This window comes from Drosophila biarmipes, chromosome 2L, assembly GCF_025231255.1.
Source record: "Drosophila biarmipes strain raj3 chromosome 2L, RU_DBia_V1.1, whole genome shotgun sequence".
NCBI lineage: Eukaryota > Metazoa > Arthropoda > Insecta > Diptera > Drosophilidae > Drosophila > Drosophila biarmipes.
The window spans coordinates 15,545,880-15,573,602 of NC_066612.1; the positions used below are offsets into that span (position 1 = coordinate 15,545,880).

Below are 27,723 nucleotides of genomic sequence, written 5' to 3' on the forward strand. Positions count from 1 at the left end.
CAGTGTACCCAGTGGTGAGCAATGCTGATGCCTTAATTTACCACTAATTTGTGCTTATCTCGCCGCATTCCCCTGACAACTTTGTGCCACATGCTTCGCCCGACTTGGGCGGCAGTTGTGGCTGCATCAGAGGCCTGGGAACGGGAGTTCCTTGGGGAGGCCCCACTTGCAGCCGATGCAAATCGCTTTAGCGACGCCTGTTTATGGGAAATTGCGCTCGGGTAAGCAATCTGGAAGCCGACCAAGCCCCAAGTCTAGAACTGGACATCACTCAAGCATTTATCAAGCACTAGCCCGTTCTAGCAGAGGAATTTGGGTTCTGGGAAGCCGACAGTCTTGTGGGGAAATTTGTACCAATCCCGCCAGGTGGTGGGCAACTATTTATAACACTTCCTTTAAAATTCATTTTAAAGAACAGTCATGGCTAATAAACGTTGTAATAACATTTAAACATTATTCAATATTTTTACTTTGTATTTAAATACGTACTTTAAAACTTTATATGTATTTTTTGATGATGATATGGTAAATGTATTTTTTGTATTATTTAATTACATTGCAATTGTAAGCAGAGCCATTGAGCAATCAGTACAGATTAATGAAAAGTAAAGTTCAAAGTTCTTGCCTCTCGAGGCTAAAAATTTCGTTACATAACGTATTACTGGTTTTATTTTATTCAGAACAAATATATGAACAGGTATACTCGAAATAAATTTGAAATATTCACAGAACAAGAACATGTCTGATAACCTTTAATCTTATTGTGACTGAGATAAGAAGACAGCTACTCATCTCAGCTTCTCAGTCGTTTCAAGAGTTTCGAGTAAAAATGACACGTTTTTGCGTATTCGGATCTACTCTTTTGGGCTGCGTTTTTTGGGCCAGTGCCTGCAAGTACTGTGTTTTAAAAGAACAGTGTCTAGAAGGGAGCCCCCCAACACATGACAGTGCCAGATACTGTTCCAACGAGCAAATCTGCTGTGAGACTTTACGTGAAGCAAGTCCTACCAAATATTCTACGTATTTATAAAAAACGAAATTTGACTGTTTGCAGAGTTTTTCTTTCATGCCTGCCGATCAAATGGTTAGTGTGAATAGAAGTTTTCTTAAAAAAAACCTATTAAAATATATTTATAATTACCAACAGAGATGGTCAAAAATACCTGAACTCATAACCGATCGCCCAAAAGAACGACTATTTACTAGGCACCAACAAGTATGCGGGCTGAGCAATGCAAACGGCTTGGATTTGAAACTAGAGGTCACTCAAGACCAGTCGAAGCCTGGCCAATATCCCTGGGTGGTGGCGCTGTTCAGCAATTATGAGTTCTTTGGAGGCGGATCCCTGATAGCACCAAGTGTTGTCCTCACAGCAGCTCACCGCTTAAGGTATAAGAGTGCCGAGGACGTTGTGGTCAGGGCTGGTGATTGGGATCTGGACTCCGAGGAAGAGGACTTTGCTTTTGAGGAGCGTGTCGTAAAGAGAGTTGTGATCCACGAAAACTTCAAGTTTGATAGTGGTGCCAGCAACTTGGCCCTGCTGTTCCTAGATGAACGGTTTGAGTTGAAGGATAATATCAGAACTATATGTTTGGCCAATCCACAAAATTCGTTTGATGGAAGGCTCTGCACTGTTGCCGGCTGGGGTAAAACAAAGTTCGAGGATCTAGACAACTCGGCGATTCTGAAGAAGGTTGAATTACCCATGCTAAATAGAAACACATGCCAGGGTCAGCTTAGAAGGACCAAATTGGGCCATACTTTTTAACTCCCCGAGGGTCTAGTTTGCACCGGAGGCGAGATCGGACGTCAAGTCTGTGCAGGAGATAGAGGATCTGCCCTGTTCTGTCCCATTGGAGGTGAAAATTCGGTTGTCTACGAGCAGGTTGGCATTGTAAACTGGGGAGTGGAGTGCGGCCGGAGGAATACCCCATCAGTCTACACGGATGTGAGTATGTTTAGGACGTGGATTAACGAGAAGATAGCTAATGTTGTCTCTTGAAATTAAATAAAAAATGTTTAGTAAATTTCAAAAACATTTTCGAAGTTTGTTTTCTTAAGTACGGGTTATGCCCTATCCACTAAAATCTTAGGGATTTATTTAAGTTCCACTCAAGCAATCCGTTTGCAAACACTCAAGTGTAATTGAGCCATTAAGTGTCTTTATTTAGTTTTCTGTGTAAGCCTTTTAATCAACTTTATTAATATTAATAAGCCGGAGAGCCGGCACAAAAAGAGGCCAGAAACAATGCCAAAACATTCGTCAACAATTATACAATTACACTCCAGGCCAAATTGCCCGGAGAGTAGCTGAGAAGCGGAGCTCTTAATGGTAATTCACTTAAATAATCATTAGTCAAACAATTTCAGGGGCCAGCAACAGGAACCCTTTCTCCAGCAACCGCAAAGAGGAATAACGTTGGGAATAATGTGTTCTTTTTGTTCGTCTTGTTGCTGTGGCTCTTATTTATAGCTCGAAATTCGGCCAGGAATCGTACTTTGTGCTCCTGGGGGTTGCTTACTGGTCCAGAGCTTTGGCTTTGTGTTGGGTCTTGGGCTTGAATTCTGTTCTGGCTGAGGCCACTCCAATTGAAATTCAAGTGCTCACTTCATTTCCACTTAATTTCTGAGGCTGCGACGCGTTGGACTCAATCAAAATAAAAAAAAAACAGGGGTTTCCCTGCGGAGTAACTGACTTCCTGTTGCCTGTAGAAACTTGTTTGTAATCAAATAAATAATTTTTTACTATAAATATAACCTACCATGAAGTAGGAGTAACTCCTGTTTAAAACATAAAACAATAATTATAGCTTTTAGGAAAATTAACATGTACATGGGTGCAGCACATATCAAGAAAGCAAGTTGCGCTCAATTCGCCATGAGTAACTAAATACTTTTTCCTCAGTTTTCTTGGTGCAGCAATTATTCAATTATTTCGAAATGCCATAACCAACCAGAAAACCCTAACAAAAGCTCTTTGTTCTCATTACCATCAACTGTGGACTCGAACCGATTCCTGGCAGCCAGACAAACACTTTTCCTTTCCTCGTTTGTGTGCACTCGCCCACTTCCCGTTTGCCTCAGCTACCCACCCACTGCCACTTTCTCCGCCCCTCTCAAGGACACTCACACATCGCATGGGCTGACTAACCACAGAGCCGCCCACAGCTGTGACCGCCTCCGCCTCCGCCTCCGGCTTTCCAGGGCCAGAGGCACGCGACAGACCAAATGACTCAGCAATTGTAAAGTTCAACAAACCTGGGACTGACCATAAAACTATAAAAATATAAAAAAGCGAACGCAGTGAAGAATGGTGGAGCAGGAATCTAAATAGTGGCAAACATGCATTGGGAATTGACATTTATGACCCGGCATAAAAACCATATTTGTGCCGACCTGGCCATGTGTGTTGTGTGGGCCAGCCTGACTTTCGGCTTGGCTAGATTCCTCGTCCTGGTCACGCGTCTGCCTGAGTTTCCTCCCCTCTGACAGACGGCCCTCGATGAAAGTGAAAAATATGGCCAACCATAAATAGCAAGAGTAGGCTATGACTCGAATTCAATGTGCCCTGGAAAAAAGGGAAAAACTACAAATCAAATGGTTAATTATAACAAATAACCAAGACCAGAATTTTAATTATCCACATTTTATTATTTTAATAACATTGTTAACTGTCTTGTAAAACGGAAACACAAAAAATAATAATTTTTAAGTATCTTCGGTTCAAACCTGGATTTTAGATGTATTTAAGATACATAAAATGTAATTCTATGGGATCATATTTGTATATTTCAGGTTCTTCTACCTTTTTTAAAACTATTTAGTATATTTTTTTACTTCGATCTAACACACCCCATATAAGGTTTTTTAACCACAACCAATATACCCAATGAAATGATGGGTACCTTGAAAACTGCAACACAATTCATATTTAAGCAGGGACATAGCACAATGGAACAGGGCTAAAAAACCGAGGGCGACTAACTGCAAATTGTGTGGGTGAATAAGGAACGTGAGGAGGGTGCAAGCGAGAGGGACAGAGGTCGAGAAAGGGAAGGGGCATATGACGTGCCGACAGGGTGTGTTATACCCCTGTCTCCCTCCCCCGGCAACACTCCCCCGCCTTTGTTGTCATGGCACTGCAGACTTAATTAATTTCTGCACGCAAAAAGTTGCGACTGCCACTCAAAAGTTATTCATAATAATCCAAATGATTCATGACAATAAAATGTACAAATTGAACCACAGTTTTTTCTGTCGTTTTCATTTGGCGTTAAGTGTAAGTGTAGGCAGGCTTTGTTACGTTTCTATATTCGTTTTTTCAAAAACAGTTTTACTAGCTATCAGTATTATTTTAGGACCATTAATGCGTGAGATTTTCAAAACCCATTAAGGTCTTAAGAAACTATAACACTTTTTTATTTCTGCACTATAAACTGTGTCAAAATGCTGTCATCAATACAATCCTAAGTAAACTGATATACCACACTCTCGGGCCAGCATTTTCATCCATCATTTCGTATTGCACAACATGTGCAAAATTATAAAAAATAAAAGTGATCCCCTCAGAAGAGGGAGCACTTTTTACGGTAATTTAGTGCCGAGGCTTGACCATGTCCGAAAAAAAGAAACAAGAAAAGGTGTTCAACACCCGACATTTGTTCAGCTTCGGTAGCAACGGCAGCTGCCACTGAAATTAAATCCTCCAATCAATTTAAAACGCAGCGAAAATAAGAGAGAATAAAGGTTAAATCCACGAGGGGAACCGGTTCTTATGCAAAGCAGCTTGCATGTCGACGGGTGCCTGGTCCCTGGTCCCTGGCCCGAGGACAATGTCTCCGTCCCGCTGCCAAAGGTGTTCGTGAGTCGACAACGGCAACAATAAAAACCAATCATGGCCAACAACAAGCTGCACAACAATTGGCAACTGGCGACGGGATACATTTGTGCACCTGATGATCCGTGGCCAAGACGCGTGCCAAATGTGACAACAAAGGATTTGAATGCACATCGATGGCTGTCTGCGGGAGAGGGGCGAACCCATAAACGGGGCAGTAAGGAACCCCCAAGCAAGGGGGACGTGGTGCTGCTACATATGTCTGACTGAAATGGAAAGTCGAACCCTCGGTTGCAGGTTTCCCCATTCCAGAATATAAGTGTAGCAGCAATAAAGCCACACCAAACTAGTGCTAGTGGCTGATGATTATTGCTTATGGGGTGCTACAGATTTCAATGCATTTTCAGACCATCACAGAACTTTAAGTGGGCAGATAAGCACTGGGAGTAAAAATCGGAAGAGTAAGTCCTAAAGTCTGCTCGAAAAGTTTAGCTTTATGTGAAGAGGTTCTTTGCCCGAAAAAGTTCAAAATATTCGTGTTTGCAAATTTTAAGTTTTTTTTTGGGTCTAAAAATACTTTAAAAATATTTATTTAAACACGTAATATGAATTTACTTATTTATAATTTTAAAAATTAAAACGAAGATAAACTTTATGTTTTCATTTACTTTTAAACGCAAGCTCTCTTTTCACCTATATGAATGAAATTTATTGTCCATTTAAATTATTTTGGTTTCGATTGACACTTTATCTTCTTACAAATTTATAAAAAACAAAGCTATATTGCTGTCGTATAAATTTAATAACTTTTTTAGTTTATTTTAATTTTTTATCTAATTGATTCTAAGCTATTGGGTTTCCTACAAAAACAAACAAGATTGATAAAAAGTCCCTTATTATTCAACAATAAAAACAATTACATGCATACAAAAAATTCACAAATTTTTGTATGTTGTTTTTAATCAATCTTGTTTTTTTATTGTTTGTTCGAATGTAAAGCAAAATAACTTTGAAAGCAAACAATAACATTATCAATTTGCACCAGTTAATTAAAGAAACTCGCTGCTGTGTTTGTTGTGGTTATGACAATATTCGAAACTAATTAATCTGTTTGGTTTTCAATTAATTGCGTTCGCTACCTTTTGGCTCACCTGTCTAGTGTAATATTATTAAAATACATTACCTATGCACGGCTAGCCGCGATTTAGAGTGAAAAGTTCGCAACATTAACGAACCATTAACAAGTTGAGGCCAATAAATTTGTATTATGGCCAATTAAAAGCAAATAAAATCGGCAACAAGGCGGTATAAAAAATGAGCACAAATGCCCAACAAATTTCGATTAGTCGAGCGGGGCGAGAACTTTGTGTGTGTGTGCGTTTTGGGATGTGTCGTATGGCCGGCCACGCCCACTTTCCCCACCACCGCCCCCGCCCAGTCATCAACTCCACTTACACATTTGCGGCACAAAATGTTGCCACTGTTCGCCGCTGCAGCACGTTGCATTGATTTATTGTGGCTGAATTAGAAGTCAGCAGATAACGAGCCACGAGCGGCCCGCCGGAGGAAGAGGAAGAGGAGCGGCGGTCCAGGCGGACGGAGCGGCCGAGAGGGACGCAGCATCGGCGGAGGAAGTACTGTGGCAGGCGAGGCATTGCCATTGTTCTAGATACAAAATAGGCGGCAGTTTTGGAACTGGACACCGTGGAATGAGTAGCTAAAACTATATAAAAAATAAATTTTAAAAATTGATAAGAAGTCAAGCTTTTTTATAAGAGATCATTTAAATGTTGGGCGGAGGAATTTTATCATAAAAAGTGTAATATATAATAAAATATTGTGCCTTGTGATATGTTTATTTTTTTTAAATTATACAATTAAAGCATTTTACACTTTGACACGTTCTTTTTCCCTGAGCTTAGCTTATAGTTTACTTCATAAATATATAAACAATTCTTTCGATAATTAAATATATACAAGAATATTTTTGTATAGGCATTATCAGAGTAATTGTATATCGTATAAATCTTTAATATATGTATGTAAATATTTTTCTGTTTGTTGGTGATGAAAAAATATTTTAAATATTTTTTCAATCTTGAAGGTCATTTGATTGATTATTATAAGAAATACACCTTTATTAATATATTCTAGTCACATAATTTCTGCCCGCTGTTCGCCATATCCGCCCCACTGTCTCTGACCCGGGACTCGACTCGCTGGCATCGTTGGCCCGAAGCAACTTAATACGCACGCGTAATCGTATATTTATTTAAATTTATTGCCGCCAGCTAGAAATTTAGCTACCGTAGAGCTCGAACTCTCTCTCTGTCCTTCTTGAAAATGTGGGAAATGGGCAGACGGGGCTGTGGATGGGGAGCAGAGGGAGATCGTTGCCACTAAAGTGAATTTCTTTTGTGCGCTCTCGACGCGTCTACGTGCAGCATAAGAAATATTCAATTAATCACACTTTATGGTTTAGTTCAACATTTGTTGCAATTTTTCTTGCTTTGCTCTTGACGCTTTATTACAATTGTTATTTGCCCCTGGCTCCTTGACCCCTCCTTGTTTCGACCATGTTTCCAACTTGTAAGCAATTAAATTGGTGCGTATGTGAGGACCGGAGGATGGGATTGTGAGCATGACTTTCAGCTTTGCTTAATTAATTGCACTCAGAGCTGAAGCTTGTGCTCCTTCGGAGTATCCTCAGACCAGAGTATTCCTGTCTCATCCTCATGTCCACTTCGGTATTTATTCTGCTCGGTTTTAAGACATTAAGCATTTGCGAGAAATACGATTGGAGCTACTCGGCCAAAATGGGGGCCTGAGAGAATGGAGCTGCGTGTGGATGGCATTCTGATTTGTCACGAAAGTTGTTTCAATTTCCTGACACCTTCTTCTAGCAATTGAATTGCTTGAAATTTAATAGAGTATCTGGTAGATGTGGGTATATTAAAGTTATTTCAGAAACTGCTGAATATGATAATTAATGTAAAATATATCTATGAATATTCATCTATCTTGACTTTGAAAAATTTACAAAATCGTATATAATAATTGCTTTCCAGAGGTGGCTAAACATTTCAGTCCCCCATCTTGTTAGCTGTCATAAATGAAATACATTTCATAAGCCCCAATCAAACAATCAATTATCGGAAAGTTTTCGTTTACTCAGAGTACGACTATGTTGGGGTCAGCATGGTTCGAAGAAGGAGTCGTAGGAAGTGCCTCAGCATTTCCGATCCGACGGCCTGTAAAACTGTCGCGTGAATCACGCTAACGTGCTAATTTCCCTCATTTTCGCCAGCTGCCAAAGTGCCTCCTTCTGCCTTCTGATGATTTGCAAAATTTTCGTGCGATTTGCTATATGTTTCTATAAATTTTTTGCGGGTGCTGCCAGACCGCGCCTAATTAGGCCCCGCTAATGGCGAGCGTCGCGCAGACTCAGCTGCAAGTCACGAAACGCCTATTTAGGCCCAATAACCTCCTGCCCAATTCATTCCCCTTTATTTCATTTCCCCACTCAGTCTGAGTCGGCATTTTTTCCCTGCCCCATAATGTTAGATTTGCATGAAATTTGAGTGCAAAAAAATTAGCAAGAAAAGAAAAAGAAAAGGAAAGTGGTGGCAAAAGTAAACATTGTGCCAATCGTGTGGGTGTAAATGTGGTGGGGAAAATATTCAGCGATTAGAGCTTGGAAAATAAATGCGTTGGAAAGCGTGTAAGAGGATTTGTTGGATGTTGATTTAGCTTAATAAACTTTAAATGATGACATTTGCAATACGAGAATTAAAATTGTCATAAATTCATAACTACGATTCCCATCCTAAGAACTAAGAAAAGAAAATGTAATATTGTAAAAATGTGTACTTCATACATACCCTGAATTTTCTCAACGATCTTAAAAATTCACATTACTTTATGCCAATAATAGCACTTCTCAAAGAAAGCCTTCCACTAACACAATTTCCTTTTTATATCATTATCATAAATATAAACTCTCCATTTTTTTATTAATTAATGCCCTTAATGCACTTTTAATGTGCGGCAAATGGGAAATAATTCAGGCGCTTATCAGCGCTGATAATGATTAATTTTTGGTTGCGTTTGCGGCTCCGTTTTTCCAGTCGTTTGCCGTTGGTTGTTGTAGATTTGTCAATAGTAATTGCAAATTAAAGCCAACAAAAAAGGCTCCATAAAATAAATGACAAATGAAAGTGGTTATTTTCTCTGTGACTTGCTGTTGTTACTGGGATATGGAAATATAATTTTGTAATTGTAATTGCCATGCATATTTAAAATGGAGGTCAGCGCTGGAAAATTGATTCGGGGAGATTAATGATTGAAATACAGAGAAAGAACGACTGAATGAGAAATATTATGCTTGTTTTATCGAGTTTACTGGGCAATGAATGTTGAAATCGCCTTATGAAATATGCATTCTGGCGTTGGCAATCGTGAAAGGGATACTAAAAGAATACTGCATTACTTACGAACACTTTTATCAAAGTAGTAAATAGTTTCATAAAATAAATATTTGTATGCGTTTATGTATGCCTGTTGCAAAAAAATATATTTATACATTTTATATAACGCTAAATAGTATACCTAAAATCAATATTTACTTAAGGAGTAATATATTATTCCTATTTCAGTCAAATCGAGTGTTATAATTAAGTTTCATGTAAATATTTGCTTTTTATCGAAATCAGGACTTTCCTTTGTAAAATCCCCTTTCTGCCATTTTCGTTGTTGATTGACATTAAACCAATTTTGTGCGCATATTGATATGTTTATTGACAATTTAAGAGAACTGGTGTGTATATGTGGCAATTATTTCGACAGGAATTTACCCTTTAAAAAAAGAACTATGCATTATTGCGAAAGTACTGTGGGTAATATTTTCTATTTCAGTTATTTTTAAATTTCAGGAACACTTAATTATTAATAAAAAAGTCATACTTAAAGCTCCGTGAAGTGTATTTCAACGGATTACAGAGTGTTAAGTGGTTCCGCACACCTGAAGCCACGGTTCCTTGTTTTATTTGTGGCTGCTACCTCGGTTCGGGGCAGGCCGAATAAATCAAATTACCGGGGGGAATGCCAACATTGGATCGGAATTTTAATTGCGCAACAAACATTTACAATTGTTGCCTGTCTTAACTTACCCAAGGCCGAAAATGGGAGGTGAAATTCAGTGCGGCAAAAAGATATGAAAAAGCCAAATGGCCAGACGCCGCATAAATTGCCATGAAGTGCAAAAGTTAAGGCACATTAATCATAAATGTTAAGGCCTTTCGTTCGCTCCTGAAGCTGCGTGGGTGGTAATATTTTTTTTGGTGGTTGAGTGGGTGGCTGGGTGGTTTAACCGGCCGAAAACGAGGCAGGGACAGACAGAAGCAACTGTAACTTGTTTGGCATTAATAGACGATCCTCTTTTCCCTCTTAAGTCGGAATTCCCCCATTTTCCCATCACCCGTAAGACTTTCCGCTGAAAGAGGCTCAACATTTTTTAAGGATTAACGTGAGAAAGGCAGAAAAGTTGCACAGAATAAATGTAAATAAATAAAATAATTGATGGGCTCCCCGAATAAAGTTTACGTAGATATATTTGCCGACAGATGGATCTATAAATAAAAGGAATGTGTGTAAGAAAGTGAAATATTAAGGAAGTTTTTGCAGCCACTTTATAGGTTTAGCTCTTATTCGATGATGTATCACAGAACTGGCAGGTGATAAAATACTCAACACATAAAGAAATAAAATGATAGGAATACTTAAATATGTAGTTTAATCTACTTGGATAAATAATTAAGTTTTTTTTTATATTTATTAAAGTGATTGTTTAACAAGGTTTTACAGTGCTCTCGCAACCCCTTCCTTTTACTTGCTTGGCAGAAAATCCCCGTGGCATTAAACATAATTCAGATCCCTTATTAAGCTATTAATTTCAATCGCATTCCCTTTTGGACTACAATTTTCCAGTAAATGAATTGTAGATTAAAGGAATGTCAGCCTCCGTTGGGTTCATATGCCATTACGCGGCGAAAGAGGGAGTGGCGCGGAGGGGATGGGCATGCTCAAATTGAGTAACTTCATCAACTTTCTCTTTCCATCAAAAGGAACTCAGGCCGAGCTCGCACAGCGGGAACTCTAACCACTCGAAAGGACCCACTCCCCCACACACATCCACACTTTTTACATGGCTTATTTAGCATAATTACAGTCCATTACCTGGTCACGCTGGCCCACTCCCCCGATTCCCCGATCCCCCTGCCACCTTCGAGGGTTAGGCAAATTGCCCGGCAGGCAGGCTTTCGGCCAGAGGTGCCATATGTTGTCAACTGGAAGTGGCATGTTGACCAAAATGGCCAGCCGACACCACCAACCCCTCCTCGCCACCGCCCCTGGCGCACTTTTTTACGTTGGGAAAATGTAAATTTAATGAGCGAGTCGCAGCATTGCAACGGAAAATATTTAGCAAGCATTATTTACATCAAAGTGCGGCAGCAGCTGCCACAAACAGCCACTGGAAAATACGGGGAAAATGGGATGGTTGCAAGTAAAATGCAGAGAATGGTATTCAATATAGGGCGTGCTCAAAATTAATCACAAACAGAAGAACAAAATTTGCCCCATAAGTGCAATAAGCCTTATGGCATTCAGAATAAGAACTCGCCCTAAAATAATAATAATTTTATCTTTTTTAAATAAAATGTAAAATAATTATTCTGATCTTTAGATACATGAAAAATTCTTTTTCAACAATTCAATTGACCGCCTTATATTTGCTTTAAGTCAACTGCGGTCAGTTGGTCAATTAAAGGGTCAAATGGTCTTTGTTCCACTCAGATTGTTAAAGCAGGGAAAACGAGGCGGCAAAAGTTGGTCTAGCATTTGACATTGGCTATGCTTTTTAGCCGGTTTAATTAAAATGCAAGTAGGCAATTTATATACACTTCGGGTGCCTCGCAGGACCAAAATAGAAAGGAAAACAAAGGGGAAAATCGGTAGGGAGGAAGTGGAAAAACAGGAGAGCCGAGGAAAAGGAGAGGAAAACTGTGTGTGGCCATTAGGCCGGGTCTTTTTGATTTATGTTTTTACACGCTTAAATGAACTGTGGCTCCAGCGCTCTCGGCTCTCGCCACTCGCCGCTCGACCAATCCTCCCCATGGAACATTTTTGCACATGAATGAGTTAAACTTTCCGAAGAGAAGGAAAAAATAAAATAAAAATGGAAAGCTTGTTTAAAAGCAGAAAATATTTTTGAGCCAAAGATGAAGCGATTAAGAATCGTTTGGCATTCAATTTGGCCAATTGATTTGTCGGCTGATAATCATATTGAATTGGCCTAGATTTGAATGCTAAAAGGGTTAAAGTATCACACATTAAACAGTCAAAAAGTCTTTGTTAAATTTAGCTGACCGGTAAGTCAAATATTATTGACTTAATTTGTAGAAAGCTTAAACTTGTTTGTTTCACTGCATTGGCTGTACATTTAGTTAAAAACTTATAAAAATGAAATATGTTATTTCTCTTCAATTAAATTATTTTTATGTTTAAAATGTGAAAGATAACTCTTTAAGCTTGCTTTTCAATAGTCCAAAAAGTATAAGATAAATTTAATGCAGAGACAAAACAGCGAACTAAAAAGAAATAATCCAAAAGTCTTTTAACGAAGTCCATAGATATCTCTCTAAATAATGCAGGCATTACCCTGGCGACTGATGCCATTTAAAACTCCTTGACCAGTCACCCAAAAAAAGTAAAATAGACGATTATTTATTCGGCATTTCAATGTTTTGCTTTTCTTTTCCTTGCACCCTCAGCACGCAACTGCTGCCTGACCTCTGACCTCCGCCCACCCAAATCGAATAGAAATCGATAGATTCTGGGGGAGGAACGCAGCGAAACGAGCCAGAATGCATTGTCAAACTATCAAATTCTTAAATTGCAACTGACAATCAAGTCACGTGCAGCACAGTGAACCAAGTCACGAAAAATAAAAAGAAAAGCGTTAGCGTAAATGTTAGAGGGTGGTAAATTTAGACTGTGTTTTCAGGGGTTGTGTTGGCCTCAAAATACCTACCATTTATATGGAATGTGAAAATATAAATAAATACGGTAGAAATCCTATATAAAATTTATTTAGTTTTTATTTATACTTCAATATAACACAATAATTCGTTAGACTCTTCAACTACTAAAATTCATCGTGGGGGCCACACAAATTCCTAGCCCCTTAACATCTCTCCTTGTTGTCAGTTTAGGTGTTGAAAAGTATGCCACCAAATAATTTAAGCTCAGAATTCTTTCAGTTGCTAATATTTCTAACATTTAAAAAGTATAACACCTGATAGATATTAGCACCATTGTTTTACATATAAATTTGGTGTAAGCTGTGTAAAATATATAGTAATAAATACCCACGCAATGGAACGGAAATAAGTGTTTACCATTGCAGGCCTTCCAGAGAAAGTAATGCCATTTTAAATATGTATTTGCCTAATCAACTTTGTTGATTTCGGGCCATTCAAAATAGGTTTGCTTAACCGAAAAACAAACAAAATCGGCAAGGAGCCAGCGGAGCGAAAAATACTTCCAAGGGCAGCGAAGCCACTTTCATTTTGCGGTTGAGTAAAGTTTCCAATTTGCACTGAGATATTTAAACTCTAATTAAAATGCAGAAAGGACGGCCAGGGAGCAGGCCGAAGGGGGGTGGGGAGGAGAAGCCAGGACCAGCAGGCTGCACTCATTCTTATTTAGATAAACAACTTTAACTCAATTTGCAGCAGCTGCCCCGAAAAAATATTTACACAGGTCTAATTGAATTTTCAATTAAGACGCGCTGCAAATGCCCGGCGAAAACTTAGGAAAAAATACGAAAAAAAAAGCGAGGAAATGAAAACGAATTCCGAAGCAAGTCAAATGAGGCATACAACAAATATTAAGCATACGCCGTGTGCAACCGCAAAAGTGCCAAGGGGAGCGAAAAAAGGAGCGAGGCAGCAGAGCCAGTAAGGGAAATCCATTAGCCAAAGTGTGTAAATATAAAAGCGAGGGATCTCCGGCTACATAGCTACCTCTTTGAGCCTAGGCGCAAATGAAACCAACGACATGCAAATAAACAAGTTCCATACACACATTCTCCTGCCCAAAAAGAAGTACGTAGTGCCCAAAAAATAGGAGCAACTAGAGCCAAAAAAAGTAAATAGGGGTGGGAAAATGAAAACTCGACCAAGCAAAATGCGCCATCAACAGTCAGATTTGCATGTTGCCTTTGGAAGGGGTAGTGGGAGGGGTTGTGGAAGGGGTTGTGGAAGGGGTTGTGGAAGGGGTTGTGGAAGGGGTTGTGGAAGGGGTTGTGGAAGGGGTTGTGGAAGGGGTTGTGGAAGGGGTTGTGGAAGGGGTTGCAGGCGGTGGTGTAGAGTGTGAAAGGCATGAAGCTTAGTGGAGCAGTGGGGCTGCCCAACTGCTTACGCTTTGTAGTCAAATAGAGGAAACTATGCAACGATTAAATAGAGCTTAAAAGAACTGTTAATATAAAAAACATCCTCAATTATTTTATTTTTTTTCTAAAGTAGATATGACATTTCAAGTGATTTGATAAAATAAAGTTAGGGCGTAGTTGAGGGGAATATAATAACTAATATGCAAGTAAAATAACATTTTTTATATTCAAATTTAATAATAATATTTATACCAGAATTACCCAATTCTACACCTTCCAGCTCTAAACTAGCCAAAACCAGGGCACTCTTGCACGGCACACACAGGCTAGCCATAAAAGTTTACAAGTGCGAAATTGCATTTCATGAAAGTGTCCTTGGCTTTCCTATGAGAACATACAGTCGTTCTTTTTTGTCCGCTCGTATTTTGTTTGTTGCTGCTCGACTTTTTGTTGGAGGTGACTCACTCTTTTTTGTGCAGCCTCAGTCGCCGCCAACGCTTTTTAAATTCACTTATTCAAATTTCTTTTAGGCGACCACACGTACACTCAAGCGCAGGAGGAGGCACATGCATTGTTTGGACATGTCACGTGCATAACGAATTTGTTACCGAAATCTGTTTTTGATTTAGTGAACAGCTTGCACTTTTTCAGCTCCCGCCTTTGACGCTCCACTTTTGCCAGCATTTTTTGCGCCTTTGCCACTTTTTGTGTTGATCTGAGAACTTGAAATAAATTGAATTTGTCAGAATTCAGCCTAGGGGCAGGGCAAAAGGTGGGCTATTATTGACGTATCCTTCAGATACCCAGTTCGAAATGTTAGGAAATATCAGCTTTTTTCCATTTAACAATATCATCTTCCCATTAGATCTATTGAACTGTTTCCTCAATGCATTTTGCTTTTTTTTATTAAAAATAGTTTTAAATATCTAAAAGAAAATTGAGATTAAAACGTAAAATGGGTAATTCAAAATTTTTAAAACTGATTAATACAGATATATTTAAACCGATTTGTAAAAGCTGTTATTAACTCAAGACCTGTGGTAATTAACTTTTAATTTAAATAATATTTAGTTAAGGAAGGGTAGTTAGAATTTCCACTGTAGGCTGACACAAAGTACCGCCTTGTTAATGGCTCGTGCAAAACTGGTTAACTGATAATCAAGGGCTTTTGGGCACAAACTTTTTCGCCGTGGCTGCGATTCGAATCAAATCAGCATTTCTGGCCGGCCTGATTAATGTGCTTGTGTCCAGAAATCAATCAATTCGTCGAACAAAGTTTGCGCACCCGTTTGCTTAGATTTTTATTGCCTTTTTATTCGCCGGAGATCTGAGTCTTTAATCTCTGACTTTTTCTCATCCGGCGCAGAGTGGAGTGTAAATGCGGCACGAGTGGACCTAATTAACACGTCCATACATCAATCATCTGGCCAGCGAAGGAAGAAGAGTTCAGCGATGCGGATTATTGTGCGTAAATTACTCAGCTGGTCCGGCAATTTGTGCGATGGGCGGCGGTGGCGGTGGGCGAAAAAAAGGGGGCGGCGGACACGTGACCTTTGCCCGTGCTTAAAGCTCGCTTTAAGTTTTCCACCAACGTCATTGTCGTGGTCTGTCATGTTAAGTTTCCTCGGCCCCAAAACTTGTTCCCATGCTAAACTGTCAGTTTGCATTTTGTTGCGTTGCAGCGATGGGCGGTTTCAGGGGGTGGTGGTGGCAGTGGCAGTGGCGGTCCGGAGGGGGGGTGGCCAAACGGCGGGGGCGTGACGGGGGGCCGGGGTCAGCCCGAAGCTGCTGCGTCGCTTATAAATGACATGACATCAAAGCGTAACAAGCGGCACTAAATCTAAACGATGCACGCGCACACACAACGCTTGAGAAGGACACACTTCAAAAATGCAAAAAGGATTTTTTTTAATTGTGTGTGTTAAATTAAAAAAAATTTAAATTTAAAACCCTTATGACCACAATCAACTAAAAAAAACGGTTTCATAATGATAAGCTGTTTTCTTTTATTTAATTGTTTTAAGAAAATACTTAGCCTAATGTTTTGCTAAATACTTAGCTGATTTTATAACATACCACAATACTCATTCAGAAACTCAAAAATACAAGCTAAGTTCTATATAGATAACATTATAAACTAGTCGGGTACATCCAAATGGTGACTTAATTTATGAATTTGAAAGGCGCGATATAAAAGTGATTTCAAAAATTGGACTGAACTAAACTTATGGTTTGTAAAAGTTGGAAAAGGGTTCATAAAATCATTTCATAAATTTGATAACTATGAATAATCTGTTTTGTTAAGCATGGGCTATTTATTTCATACTAGTTTTATTTATAGCATAAACTATTTTAGTTTAGACCATTCATTATTACTCACTAGTTTTTAAAATTATTTTCCACGTCCTGAATACCTACAAAAAGGTTCATATTAGTTAATTACAATTAAGAAACCCAGATAATGCTGTTTTCTGAGTGCAGGACTTCACGCGAGCACGAATGCACACTCGCAGACGGACAGCTGTCGAGCTGTTAAGTCTCCGCCGGACAGAAAGGACGAGTATGAGTCCGCCCAGCTTGTGGAAAAAGGGGGTGTGGTCAGGCGCCGATTTTGTGCGGCTGCTTTGGGTTTCGGTTTTACTGGCTTGTATTTTTTTCAGAAATTTAAATTGGCGCTAAAAGTGCCCGAAAATGAAATCAGATTTTAGCTGCAGTTCCGGGAGAGTTGTTTCTTTATGAGCGGTAAGAAAAATACCTATACAACTCTTTTAAAACACAACATTTTAAAAATCATATGTATTCTTAAAGAAATCTAAAAATATTTTATGTATCGAGACACACCGAAAAATCTCAATTTAAGCTTTCAGCGTGCCGCAAATATAAATGGCAAAACAAAAGCGTAGACGAAAGCCATTTTTCAGGTAAAAATTGAAATTTTAACGCCATAAAATCAATGAAAATATTTATGCCAATAACCTTTTGGCAGCCAAAAGCAAATAATTTCGTGTTGATATTTATTTTAGCTATCGCGCATAAATTTAATGGCGAGCACTTGAACGAAAAAATGCCTTAAATAATGGCCATTTCGTTTAAATTGTCAGGTTCGTCTCTCCATATCGCGTACATGTTTTTATTTTTTTTTTTTTTTTTAACTCGTTTTCAGAGGAGAGCTGCGCAAACAAACGTTGACCAGCCTGGCTGGAATTTTGGTTTGCAAAATTTCTTTACTCAAAAGCAGAAAGCTTTACATAAAAATAAATGTTAAATAAAGTGAAAAAAACAAATCCAATCTATGACCAGTTCCAGTCAGTCAGTCAATGGTTTGTGCCGAAGGGAAAATCAAATATTGCAGAATAATGAAAGTATTTTCGAGTTTGTATTTGTTTGTTATTTCGTTTTACATTGTTGAATAAACACTTTCGGGTAGCTACTGCATTGTATCGGATATCAAAGGGTTACATTTTTATGTAAGTTCGAAAAGTAAAACCAAAGTTGGGAGCGCTTTTAAATGGTTTTGCTTAACAATCCAAATATTTTTCGGCTTATTTTTGAAAACAAAATAAATTTATTTATTTCATACTAGTTTTATTTATAGCATAAACTAAATCAGTTGACACCATACATTTTAGGAAAAAAATAAAAGAATTATACATTTTCGTACATGACTTTTGTAATTTAATTTTAGCACATCTTCATGTGAAAGTTTTTACGCCCCGTTCCGGCGCAAGTTGTGAATTATAACACCATTGTGGAACAAATATATAAAAGGATGATGTACACATTCTTGGGGCTGCAAACTTTTTCAACTGGGCAAAAAGTTGAGGCCGTGTTAAGCCAAAGTAGTTTAGCCATGGGATTTTTGCACTTCTTGCTGCCAGGAAATGTTTACATATGCGCATAAAGATGCAGCTACATATTCCCACCATTCTCTTTTTCTTACTGGTCCCTGGTCTAAACTTTTCCGACTTCCATGGAAGATATCCAAGTGTTGGAGAACAAAACTTTGTTTCATTTGTTATGCTCGTAAATTGTGGAAACGGAGGCCAAGAAAATCTCATTTGCGCTAAGTAGGCAGTTGACAATTTTGGTGAGCTTGTTAAGTATGTGCAAATATAACCTTAATTACACTTGTAAAGTAATATATTTTTCTGGTGTAAAAAAATAATTAGCTCTTCTGAAATACATTAAGTCAGCACAATTTAAATTACACCTTATTGTAATGACTCAATGTTATTACATTTAATATTAGCCTTAACAGTTAAAGGAAAGACGAAATGCTGTAGTCGAATGCTGATACTCTAACTGCCTATTTTGTAATTAAGCATTGCTAAATTTAAAGGCAAATAAGTATAATGAAGTTCCTAGCGTTATCCCATTAATTCGATAAATAATCCGTGGCTATCTCAAAACTCAGACCAATCAATCTGTAATACTTAATTAGCTCAACGTAATGTTTTCATTTAGTAAATTTACTTTAATTGAAGCAATTACTAGAACTCTTCATGCACGGTGGTCACAAATGTATAAAAATGAGGGTGTTTTGAAAGCTAAGTTCAAAGAGGAGTTTCAATTGTGGGGCAACGTTGAATTAAAGTCTTGGAATGGGAAAGTTTGTTTGGATATATATAATAATTACAACCGTCGTCACTGTTCAGGGATACACAAGTAAAGTCCATGTTTATATATATATTTCTTTATTAGATATTTTATATATTACACAAAAATAGAATACGGACGTGACTGCCAAGATATAGGATGTCCTTCTGGCCAGGTTTGCATTATAAAAGAGGATCCCTGTACAGATTCAACACAAATTGGCACTCAATGCGGAAAATATCCCACATGCTTGGGAAAGGAGCAACAGCACTATAGTTCAGGTTCGTCCGTTCCTTTATTATATTAAGCATTGTATACTTGAAATTTGGGTCTCCCGCAAAAAGTTGTTATACCTACAATTTTTAAAGCAGGCATCTTGTAATTGGAATGGGCAGAGGGAACGGAATGAATAACGGCGGAAACGGTGGCAATGGCATGGGTGGACAGAATGGCAACGGAATGGGTGGACAGAACGGAAATAGAATGAGAGGTAATGGAATGGGCGGTAATGGAATGGGACCGGGGGGAATGGGTGGTAATGGAATGGGACCCGTAGGAATGGGTGGTACTGGAATAGGTCCTGGTGGTATGGGCTATGACGCTATGAATGGAATGGGAATGGGTGGAAATGGAATGGGTTCAGGTAATCGAATGGGACCCGGTGGAATGGGTGGTAACGGAATGGGACAAGGCGGAATGAGTGGCAATGGAATGGGACCGGGTGGAATGGGTGGCAACGGAATGGGACCTGGAGGAATGGGTGGCAATGGTATGGGATCAGGCGGAATGGGTGGCAATGGAATGGGTCCCGGAGGAATGGGTGGCAATGGAATGGGATTAGGCGGAATGGGTGGCAATGGAATGGGTTACGGAGGCATAAGTGGAACTGGAATGGGTGGCCAGGGCGGTTACAACCGAAGGGGTGGGCAAAACGGAATGGGTGGTCCGAATGGAATGGGAGGACCACCTGGAGGGCAAAACGGAATGGGTGGACCACCTGGTGGGCCCAATGGAATGGGCCCAGGAAACTGGCAAGGCAATAACAATTGGGGAAACGGAAATAGTAATCGATCAAGAGGCGGCACATCTAATCAAAACTACAGTACTACTTCAACGACAACAACGGATGGCTGGTAGTCATGACTACAAGAATGTAAACGCAATAAAAATAATACGATGTATTTTCATTATTTAAATAGTTTAAGTGTTTGCCTTATTAAATAAATAAATTCTGAGTTTAACATAAATCAAATTTAAATTAATCGAATCGTAGATTATTGATTTGGTCCAATAAAATTTTAAGAAAACTGGGTGACTATATGATATAAACTTTCTTGTTCAACTTAAAAGTTAAAAAATTTTTATTTCATTTTAAGCTCAATGGGTTGCAAAATATTTTTTATGAATAATTAATAGGCTTGGTTGACTTCAACTCCAAACACCTAACCATGCCTTAAATATTCATTGACTCCAATTTGGGGATAATTTGTGCGAAAATATTAAAATATTCATGCGTGCTTGACAAGGTAATTATTAACCAGGGAAAAGGAGTGACGAAGAAGGGTTACACTCCCCTCAGCTGCAGTATTTGAGCAAACAAGTCACGCCACTCGTGGGGGAACGGGGACAGCTGGCTTTGTAATAGATTGCCTTATCCTTTAATTGATTACAAATAAACACAAGCAGAGGAAGCAGAGGAAGGTGGATAGAGAACGAGCGAAAAAGGAATAAAAGGACATTTTTCTGGTCCTTATCCTGTCTACGTGCTCGCTCTTGGCTCGCGTGCATTTCCATATTTGTTTAGGCGGAGCCTAAAAAAGGGTGACCTGCGTGACCCTGACCTCTGGCTCGTGACACCCCAATCCTAGGTCCTGACCCACCCCAAACACTCTCTTTGTTTGACCAGGTGCACAAAAAAAATCAACAAGCTTAAAACTACATAAATCCTTATTAGCTTTTCCAGCTAGTTTGAGGGAATAGAGAAGTTGAGTGGCAATCAATTAAACAATGTCACTGGCTGGCCACACTTGCAACACTACATTTACATGACGGAGAAAGGGTAAGAGAGAGAGAGAGAAAAAGCGAGAGAGACAGAAAAAAATTCGATAAAATTCTCCTAATGATGATAAGCTATATCTAAGAAAAATCCGGGCCACTTTCGGCTAGTTTGTTAACCCCCTAAAGTTTTGGAAAATAGCTCTTATATAAAACACTTCATTCTAAAATAGTTGAAATTTTAAAAATAGTTTAGAATGTATCAGATATTTTAAAGAAGTTAAACTAATCATATTCACCTACATTTTTACAATTAATAAATTTTTAATTAATTTTTTTTTTTCAATTATTATATTAACAAACTTGACTTCTGAATTCTTATAACTATGAGCAGTATAATATTCAGTCTACCAGGTCTTGGCTCTTGATTTTGCTTAAAGTTTGAGAAGTCAGGCATCCATTAATTCAATAAACCACAGCGAAAGTGGTTTTAAACCGCTTCGAGTTACGATGATTGATGCGTCAATAAAGTGGCCACCAGAACCGCTCCTTGTAGGGAATCGCGTTCCCCATTCGTTCAGCCATCTAAGCAGCTTTGTTGTCTCCCCTCGCAATTCATTGGCATTCAATTTTCAAGGCTGCTGCCATGGGTTAATGCTGGCCATCGCCAGGCAATCCATTTATCCCCCGGCCGAGGATGTGCTGGGGGCTCGGTGTTCGGTGTTCGGTGCTCTGGGTGCCAGCGCTGGGCCATTTTATAATTTATCAAAATGAAAATTGATGCCCCAGCGAGGCAAGTGCAGCTCAATCCCCAGTTCCCCGGCTAAATCCCCATGCCCCCTGAGTTTTTCCTTGCGTGCTGCACTTGCAACGTGAGATGACGGAACGGGGCTGCGCGGAAGGCAGGGTAGAGATGCCGCATGCCACACGAAATGCCATCGCAAATAGCGAAAATGGTTTCGCAAATATTTAGCTGAACTTTTTTAGCGACACGCGTTCAGGTCGAGGTCCATGTCCGAAAAGTGTGCAGCTGATTTAAGGCAGCGCCTTTGCCTTGGCCTCGCTTTCTGTCCAGTTTCTGTTTTTCCAACACCCTGTGCCAGTTTGGGTTGAAGAGTTTCGGAAACATAAAATACTACTAAGATATATGGGGTAATAAAAACACATTTAAGAGCAATATAATATTCGTTCGGTTTAAAGTTTGAGTTTATATTCAATTCATGATAATAAAAAGTATATTAAAGAGTGTATGGAATAACGTCACACACTTTTTAAGGTGAACTTGAAATATGATAGTGCAGTTAGTTTAGTATCTATATAATATAACACAAATCTTAAGGTATTTCTTCGCTTACTCTACTTTCGCCGCAGTTCGTCTTGCAGAATATATATTTTCTTTTTGGCCAGTGGCATTTATGCCAGTTAAGTTGTTGGCCAGTTCGTGACTGCTGGCGGCCTTTATTTGCGCTTGCATTTTCATTTGTGAGTGTAAATAGCATTAAAAATAATTTTCCGGCTTAAAAACGCTCCACACGAACAGAACAGCCAGCAGAAGTGGCAACGAGGGAAGGCCGGGAAAGTGGAAGCGAGGACGAACAAAAGAGGAGAAAGCGGGAAGCGCTGACAGCCGGACGGGCTTATGCACTTAATGAAATGTACACGGCAATTGTTACGGAGACCGAGGCGGAGACGGAGATGCCACGAGGAACCGTACCCGGGTCCGGAGATGGAGGAACGGACGGAGACAAAGATGCTGCGGCCATCAATTGGAGCCAACTTAAATTTCACTTCGACCATCATTTTTGGCCAAATGGCGAGTTCGCATTAAATGGCTTCACGGGGTTAAGAATGCTGCCAGCGGGTTAAGCCGTCCATGTTGTTTGTCCAATTTAAGTGTTTTTCGGTTTAAATGCATTTAAAAGCCTTGAGTGAAGAATCAACAATTAAATGTCCTGCAAGCGGAAGACGGAAGAACAAGGGGGTTTTCTTAATGGTAATTGTATTTAATAAATAGTCAATGTTGATGCAAGCTCTGAAATTCTCTCGAATAACTGAACAACTATTATTTACATGTTTGCTTTGTCTTTAAATTTCCCCACATTTGGTTTAAAGCAAATGACCTTATCGTTTCAGTTGTATTTACAAGACCAACTTTGTCGCCTTTATTCATTTCACTCTGCCAAAGTATTCGCAAATAAATCTAATTGAAATCTATTCAATGATAACATGGCCCCTATAAATATTCATGACACTTCCGACCTCCAACTCCTCAACCTCCATCCGGTTTCGTGTTGTCCTTTCATTTGCAAACGAATTGACCAGAGCTTAATAATAATAAAACTGAACTGCTACGACACTTAATGGCTAAATTAAACATTTTGCATAATTATTTCAAGTGATTTTGCAGTTGTAACATTCCAGAAATTATCTTCAAGGCCAGAAACCAGATACCTTAACAATTGAAAAAGCCAAAACATTAAATCAGAATGAAGGCGATTGGCCGGAAGGAAAACTCCTCGGCTGGTTGGACTGTCAAAAGGAATTTTCAATTACGAAACCAAATGCCGAAATAAATTATTAGACAAACTTTTGGCTTGCATCCTTTATATCTCTAGCTTGGCCAAGTGGTAATTACAGCCAGGTCATGGGGTAATTAAATATTCCTCAGTCCAGTGAACTTAGGAAGGCGAAGTGTCAATGAAAGGAGCAACTGAAGGTGAGTGGGCTAATCATATCAGGATCTCGACAATTAGATAGGCCAAAGGTATCTGCCTAGAAAGTTGGTAAGCAGCTTAGGCAGGGCATAGTAAGAAGGCTAAAAGCGGCGCAAACTTATTGGAGGAACTTTATCGATGAGTTGAAAAAGCCATTACAAAAATGCTATATTTGGGAATGTGAGGGTGAATTTCCTTTCAAAACCTTTTATGTTTTCATAGCTAGGTAAGTTAATTGAAACAACTTTGCTATAAATAAATAAGTAACGGAGAAATATTTATTTATAGACCGCATTGTAAACATAAATTTTGAGCTTCTGAACTACCCATCATTTGGGGTTCTCAGGATCTGTGATAGCTTAACATTAAATTTTTATAAAAAATATTTCAAAAAAAATATATATATTTTAACGTGTCACCTTCTTAGAGGTTCCAGCCCGAGTATCGGAGCTGGTTTTGCAAATGCGTACAGTTCCCGGCCTTCCGCTACTGACTTTCGGGCCTAACTTGTCCTCCTGCACGGTTTGTCGTTCACTCGGAATGACCGAAGTGTGTGGAACTCTTAGATCTTGATTGAGATCGTCATCGTTGACCGATGGCAGGCGATGCAGATGGCTCAACGAGGCCATATCCTCTGGGGGCTGGTTATAGATATCGGCCTTCAGTTTCTGATAGCAATGATGGCTGGGAGACAGTCCGGGTTCTAAGTCAAATGGTTCTGATGTCCTGTATTCGGAATAACTGCCAGAGCGGGAGGCTGAATAAAGACTCCCTTCTCCACCGATTGCCTGATCATCTTCACAACAGTTCTCATTCTGTTCCATCAACTTCTCACTGCGAATACTGCACTCGGAGGTGGTCGACTCGCCGAACTCCTCGGCTATAAGGCGTCGAGCCAGGGGCACCGAGAAGAACTCCTTGTAGTGCTGCTTGCGACGGCTCTCAAACTCCATTCTGCGCACCTTCTCCTCCACAGATTCGGGAAAGTCCTCGTCTGCCGAGGAATCATCCGAATCTCCCTCAATGCCAAATGCCGGCATTTCCGACTTCGAGGTCTGGCGCAACTTTTCGATCAGAGCATTTGTGTCCAACTCCTTGGGCAAATCATCCTCGAAGACAAACGGAGTCTTGGGCTCGTCAATGATCATGTGGCCGTAGTCCTTGCCAACGGGATGGAATGTGGCCAGAATGTTCACCTCATCGAACTTGGCCGCCTTGAGGCTTAGCTGAGCGCTATTCGCCCCCGACTTCAGGATACCCTTCACATACTCCGTCTCCATCGTTCTATATAGTAAGTCTTAAAATGGGTTGTACTTAAATGTAGAGCTCCTATATGGAGCTGTGTGTGAGCTTGTGTATCTTGTTTGACTTGTATTATACAACTGACTAAAATTATTGTATGTTTGGGGAAGGTAAGAGTCAATGCTTACTATCCCAAGCAAACGTTTTTAACCCTCGAAAATATTTTCCTTGGTACTCGTGATTATTTTAGCATTCGAAGTTGACTTACTCGTTCCATCCGGTGAAAACGAAAACAGAGAATGTTTATTAATTAGGACTGACTCCCATGTCATTGGCAGCTAAACAAATTCCACCTTCAATCGCGGATAATAGCAAATCTCCAAACAGACGGAATCTCACTCACATCGAGAGTTCCGTGGTTTCTCCATCGCAACCCCAGAATAATCCTCGCTGCCATTACTAGTACTGTTGTTTTTGGGTTGAGGATGTCAAGAACCCAGTGTGCTCGTGTGTAGATGAATGTATTTGGTGCTCAAAACTCGATGCTTCATACTCCACGAGGGCAGTGCTGCAATCGCAGCCATCAAGACCACAAAGTAAACTCATTTTGACGTGTTCGGAAGGGGTGATCTTTGCCGAAGGTGGGTGGATGGGGCGAAAGGGGGCTTTGTTAAGCGGAGTCAGAGCAGCGCTTCATTATTGATGCTCCACAGTGGAGTTTTTGTTATTGATGTAAACATATTCATCACAAACATGCTACCTCCGATAGAGGGTGGGGCAGGAAGAAAAGTGGAAAATCGGTGAAGAGGGGGCGGTAAATCAAGCGATGATAAGAGCACCGGGCCACCAATGCAGTTGTGGCAGTTGCAGTTGGCTCTGTGGCAGCTGCCACTTCAAAACACTTCACTGCACACCGTTTTTCCCGCTTCCCCTGACTTTTCCCCCGGAAAAGGGGGAGTGTGGTATGTATATGGAGGGGCGGGGATAGGGGTCACAGAGCGCTGCATTGGGAATTGATTGCAGAACATTATTTCACAATTTTGCCAGCAAATAAACAAGCCTTTGGCCGGAGTGCATTCAGACACGAGCCCAAGCACAAAGAGAAATTGATAAAATAATAAAAAAAAATATATAAAATAAAAAATAGTTAACCAAAAAAGATAAGAAAAATTGTATTAAAGTAAACAATCATAGTCTATTATAAGCAATTTCACTTTGTAATATTTATTTTAATTTTAATTAATTTATTTACAATTTATTTTTTATTTAAGACAATAACATTTTTATTTAGATATACCAATAAAAAGTTAGTGTGAGTTAATTTAAACAATAAATCAAATCAGTCTTAAAGCAGCGTTTTTTTTATTTGTATTGACTTCAATACAGTTCACAACTTAGTTAGTCAAATATATATTAAATTGCTCGCTGTGTAGATCCCCAGATACTGTGGCACGCATATGACGAGCTTATAAGCAGCTCAGTGGATGCGACAAAACAGCAGCATAAAAGTGACGATGACAAGGATATGTCCTCACTGCTGCCCTCCGCCTGTTTCGCCAGTCGATGGCGATGTTCCGATGTTGCCCTGCTCCGAGGTGATGGTGATGATCATCCACGTCGTGATGAAGATACAGGCGGTGCCTGGCAAACAGTCAACAACTGTTTTCCAGCTGCAGTTTTCCTGCCATGTTTGATTGCCTCTCTGCCGGAGACGAGATGCGTTGTTGATGCGGCTAGGAAATTTTTCCTTCGATTTACGAAATTGCAGTTGGCCCGATTGCATTTCTTATGTGCATCAATCGCAACAATGTGTATTGCGGGCAGGATGTGTGCATTGCGTATACGCAACTGTGTATCTCTGTCTGAGTATCCGTGTCTGAGTATCTGGGTATCTGAGTATCCGCATCCGTAGTTGTGTCTGTGCAGCTCCTACGTGCAATGTGCTCCATATGCGCATAAGTAACAGCTGTGAGGTGAGAGTATCGAGCGGGAAATGGTGCCTTCCCTCCACATATCAACAGGATTTTAAGGCAAAATCATAAATTTCCTCGGCTCTTTCGCCTCTCGTCTTCCGCTAGGCAACGGAACATCCGTTTCCGCAAGAAGTTGCATCGAAACGTCCCACAATTTTAAGAAAAACAGGGGGCTGGTCAGTGAAATACAGTGAACCACAAAAAGGCAAACCATCGCCGGAAATATTATAATTTTTTTTATATATACAATTTCAACTTTCTTATAATAATATAAATAACTAATTTAATTTTCTTTAAAAATGGATTTTAAAAACCATAATTTTGAAGTAGTAAGCTGTTAAACGAATTATCTTAATACGATTGCACAACATTTAGTAATTTGCTTCCCATCAACTTTATAATTTTGTTTGACTCCCATCTCTTTGCAAGATATCAATTAATTCCTTGCGGCATTTTCACATCTCCCGAACAAATGACAGGATCCTTTAACTGTCCATCGATGGGATCTCCCACTGTGTTCCAATTGAAAGCGCAAACGGTTATGCATATTTATTAAAAACTGTCTGCTGCGATTAAAAGCCAATCAGACCAATTGCAAATTCCTTTTATTGGCCTACCATCCGTTTCCTCGACCTTCCTTTCGGTTTTCCCACACTCGCTGCCTGCATAGCCTGTAGTTTATAAATATTTAAAATTTAATTTTTCCATTTCCACACACACAGCTCAGCGCCTATCTCTTTTCCCCCCATACCGTACGCTCAGATGTTGGTTTTCAGTTTGCGTTTTTGTACCTGGTCATTTTGTAGGAATGAGGTGTATGGAATTTTGGAAATTAACATATTTTACATATTTGACTCTTTTATACGATTAATAATATAATAGCATTTTCCGTTTGAATTAATTTATACACTACAA

At 39.5% G+C, this 27,723-nt stretch overlaps 2 protein-coding genes and 1 pseudogene across 2 annotated transcripts; 2 read left to right on the plus strand and 1 right to left on the minus strand.

Moving 5' to 3' along the window:
• Positions 1-822: 822 nt before the first annotated feature.
• Positions 823-2,022, plus strand: LOC108033275 (phenoloxidase-activating factor 2-like; annotated as a pseudogene).
• A 16,867-nt stretch (positions 2,023-18,889) lies between these two features.
• LOC122818847 (uncharacterized) lies at positions 18,890-20,021 on the plus strand. Its single transcript, XM_050884996.1, is given in 3 exon segments — positions 18,890-18,953; positions 19,016-19,169; positions 19,229-20,021. Coding segments are annotated over 3 exon segments (1,011 nt in total).
• Positions 20,022-23,843: 3,822 nt separating this feature from the next.
• On the minus strand, positions 23,844-24,989 carry LOC108033455 (protein phosphatase inhibitor 2). The gene has a single exon (XM_017107792.2). It carries the CDS (start codon positions 24,871-24,873, stop codon positions 24,001-24,003), a length of 873 nt encoding a protein of 290 aa, XP_016963281.1. The 5' UTR covers positions 24,874-24,989; the 3' UTR covers positions 23,844-24,000.
• Positions 24,990-27,723: the final 2,734 nt, after the last annotated feature.